General features: G+C 33.2%; 1 protein-coding gene across 1 annotated transcript; it reads left to right on the top strand.

The window, feature by feature from the left end:
- The first annotated feature begins 1,116 nt into the window (after positions 1–1,116).
- LOC138877753 (uncharacterized) lies at positions 1,117–3,448 on the top strand. Its single transcript, XM_070157386.1, has 4 exons — positions 1,117–1,632; positions 1,729–2,003; positions 2,145–2,640; positions 2,969–3,448. Exons 1-4 carry the CDS (start codon positions 1,117–1,119, stop codon positions 3,446–3,448), a joined length of 1,767 nt encoding a protein of 588 aa, XP_070013487.1.
- The last annotated feature ends 382 nt before the right edge of the window (positions 3,449–3,830 follow it).

The raw sequence follows: 3,830 nt of genomic DNA, 5'->3' as shown, positions 1-3,830 counted from the left end.
ACATTCTAATCCGACAAATATACTAAAAATTATATTAAAACATTATATGAGTGTTTTAATATTTAAAACACCTATGCACAAAAAACTTCGGCATAGGTGTTGAAGCTTTTTAGTTAATATTTAAAAACTTCAGCGGGACGAGCTGAAGTTTTCTTCCTACACTGGTTAAAAAATAAAACATAAATTAAAATTTCATATTGCACAAAAAACTTCGGCACGGGTGCTGAAGTTTTTTAGTTAATCTGTAAAAACTTCGGTAATGGAGCTGAAGTTTTTCTCCTACACTATGTATTTTATTTTCATTTTTTGGAAAAACTTCATATCAAAAAAATAAAACATCAATTAAAATTTCATAATGCACAAAAAACTTTTTCAAAAAAACTTCAGCCTAATGTGTTGAAGTTCTTTAGTTCATTTCTAAAATCTTCAGCACCTAATGAGCTGAAGTTGTTTTCCCTGCATTCATGAATACCTGTCATACAACTTTTTTAAAAAAACTTCAGCTGATATGCTGAAGTTATTAAGCTTATTTCTAAAAACTTCTGCACTTAATAAGCTGAAGTTTTCTGTGCAACATTCATTAATTATTTCATACATCTTTTTCCAAAAAATTTCAACAGAAGATGCCTAAGTGATTTAGTTCATTTGTAAAAACTTGAGCATAAACAACCTAAAAATTCTTCTGTTCACTTTCCTAATACTTGCCACTAAACATGAATCTGCAGGATGAGTTCGATTTGCGTTGTTATAACTTTCAATGGGAGTTGGACTCCTGATTTCAAATACTTGGATCATGATACAAAACTTGTTCTACTTAATGAGCACATATCATTCAATACTTTCCTGAAGAAAATTAGTGAAGTTGCAAATATTGATTCAACCAGATATGCACTAAAAGTATGGTTTGATATCAAACTAAATACAAGCAAAAGAATGCTTGTAACTTCAGATGAAGAACTCAGTACATGTATACATTTGCTTACAACTGATTCACTCTACAAGAATTATCATTTCATCATCGAAAAAATACAACCTTCAGAATCTGCAGCATTCAAACAATCTCTTGCATATGTGATATATTCAGAACCTTTATAACATGAAGTATGACATCCAATAATGGAAGTAGACAATGAACTACAACCTTCTAACATTACAGCTGCTTCAGAATATATAATGTTGCAACAATTACCCCATCCTCCAATAAATTCAAACCAGTTTGTCGATGACCAAGAAGAAGAAGGACAACTAATAATGCAAATTGACAACCAACACACAATCCAACAAACCTTTTTGTTACCTTCTGCAATGATAAGCAACAATGAAGATGACGTAAACATGGAGAATATACCGATAACATCAGATAGAATTGAAGAAATTGCTGAAAGTTCTTGTGCTTCTCAGAAATCAAGAAAAAGGGTGAGGAGAAAGCTGAAAGAATCTCCACCATGTAAAATACTTGGGCATGATGCGTTGCCTGAGGAAGTAAGAGTTGGATCAATTTTTGAGAACAAACAAAACATGACTAAATTTTTCTGTAGCTTGGAGATAAATCAGAAAGTTGAATTCACTACTGTTAGATCATGTTCAAAGAGATACGAGCTGAAATGCATCGTGGACAAATGTGATTGGAATGTACGTGCTACCAAAATAAAAAATTCCACACTATTCAGGGTGATAAAATATCATAACATCCATGAATGTTCGGTTGATGCAAGAAAATCATATTAGAAGAATGCTACATCAAATTTTATAAGTGAACAAATTATAGAACATGTTCGAGACAAAAAGATAGAGGTTACACCAGCCTTTGTAGAAAATGAAATGAAAAAGAAATTTGGAATTGACATTGGTTATCACAAGGCATGGCGTGCTATTCAAAAAGTTGTTGCTTGCATAAGGGGGTCATCTGAAGAGAACTACCAGATTCTTCCTTCATACCTACACATGATGGTGTGCAAAAACCCAGGAATGTACACAAGCATAAAAAGAGATGTGCAGAATAGGTAACCATCAGCCCGAAGTTTCAAATGTTCCTATTTGAAAAACTTCACACCTAATGATTTATTTTTTTGTGTTTTACTGTACATATTTGCTTACATGTTCTTTGCTCCTACGGCATCACTAGCTGGTTGGTCCTACTGTAGACCCGTTATTGCAGTAGATGCAACGTTTTTAAAGTCCAAATATCGTGGTGTTCTATTTGTTGTTGTATCAAAGGATGCAAACAATCAAATCTTTCCTCTATGTTTTGGTGTAGCAGAATCAGAAAACAATGAGGCATACATTTGGTTCTTCGGGGAAATGAGAAAAGCAATTCAAGTCCATCATGAATTGATTTTCTTGTCAGATAGAAACCAATCGATTGCAAATGGGATTAGAAAAGTTTTTACTGAAGCTCACCATGGTATCTGCCTCTATCACTTTGAGAAAAATTTAAAGCAAAGACATGCAAAAGCCACGGTAATAAATCTTTTTCAAAGTGCTGCAAGGTCATACAAACGTGAAGATTTTAATCAGTTAATGTCCCAACTCAAAAGTATTGACAAGAAAACATACAATTACATAATGGAAGAGCCTCCAGAGAGATGGGCTCGATCGTGGTTCCCACGGCGACATTATGATATGCTAACAACAAATATGGTAGAATCAATGAATTCCGTTTTACTAAAAAGGAGAGAAATGCCTATTTTAAGAATGTTAGATTTCATCAAAGAAAAGTTACGAGAGTGGTTTTACGAACGAAAAAAAGGCAAATGAAACTTTTCACAGAGTATCAATATGGGCAGAAGAAGAGATGACTAAGAAGATGGACTTGGCTTGTAAAATATTTGTGAGTATATTTATTAACTTCAGCTTTTTATATCTGTTGCAGTGATTTACTGCTTACATTTAAAAAATTTCATACTTTTTTCTTTTTGAAGCAACAATACACTAATATAGTTTGTCCTAATTTTTTATTCCTTGTTAGGTGTTCAACCTTGATTCAATGTCGTTCAGAATAAATAGTGAAGGAATCGAATTCATTGTGGACTTAAAAAAGAGAACTTGTGACTGCCTGGAATTCCAACTTGATGAACTGCCCTGTCCACATGCAATTGTTGTTATTAATAAGAGATATCTGCAGAAATCTGATTGCTGCTCAAATTGGTATTCAAAGGAAACATGGTTGAAAACATATGAAGGACATGTGAATATCGTGGGAGATCAAAAATCATGGGATATACCACAAAATGTACAATCTGAGATTACAAAACCTCCCAATGTAGAGATTTTACAAGGAAGAAGACAAAAGAAGAGGCATATACTTGTGACTGAATCAGTACCATTCAAGTCTACCAAATGCAGTCGATGTAAACAAGTTGGGCATAACAGAACAACTTGTTTGTCTTCTCCAGCACCTCATCCATATTCAAAGAAACACACTGAAAAATACTCCAACCTTCAATAATCCTTGGTCTGAATTTAGACTTTTATTATTGTATGACATATTTGAAATGTGATTTTTTTCATAGGAATAAAAAAAAGAAGCTCTTGGACTAATTTATATACTGCTAAAATACAAATCACTCATTTTTGTTACAGGTTTGGTTGCATTTTAAAAAAGTATGCAATGACTTCTGCGAGAAAAAACTTCAGGTTACAGTATGTGAAATACATATCCTTAACACACTCACACACACACACGCACACTCACACACACACACATACGCGTACAACACAGCATGTACAAACAAAATCTTCAGCATCGATAAGCTGAAGTTATAGAAAATGAACTTAATAACTTCAGCATGAATATGCTGAAGTAAACAAAAAAGTACAGCATAAAAACA

This window comes from Nicotiana sylvestris, chromosome 1 (assembly GCF_000393655.2).
Source record: "Nicotiana sylvestris chromosome 1, ASM39365v2, whole genome shotgun sequence".
Classification (NCBI taxonomy): Eukaryota; Viridiplantae; Streptophyta; class Magnoliopsida; order Solanales; family Solanaceae; genus Nicotiana; species Nicotiana sylvestris.
The sequence above is the reverse complement of the archived record's forward strand: the minus strand, read 5'-3'. Positions and strand labels throughout refer to the sequence as shown.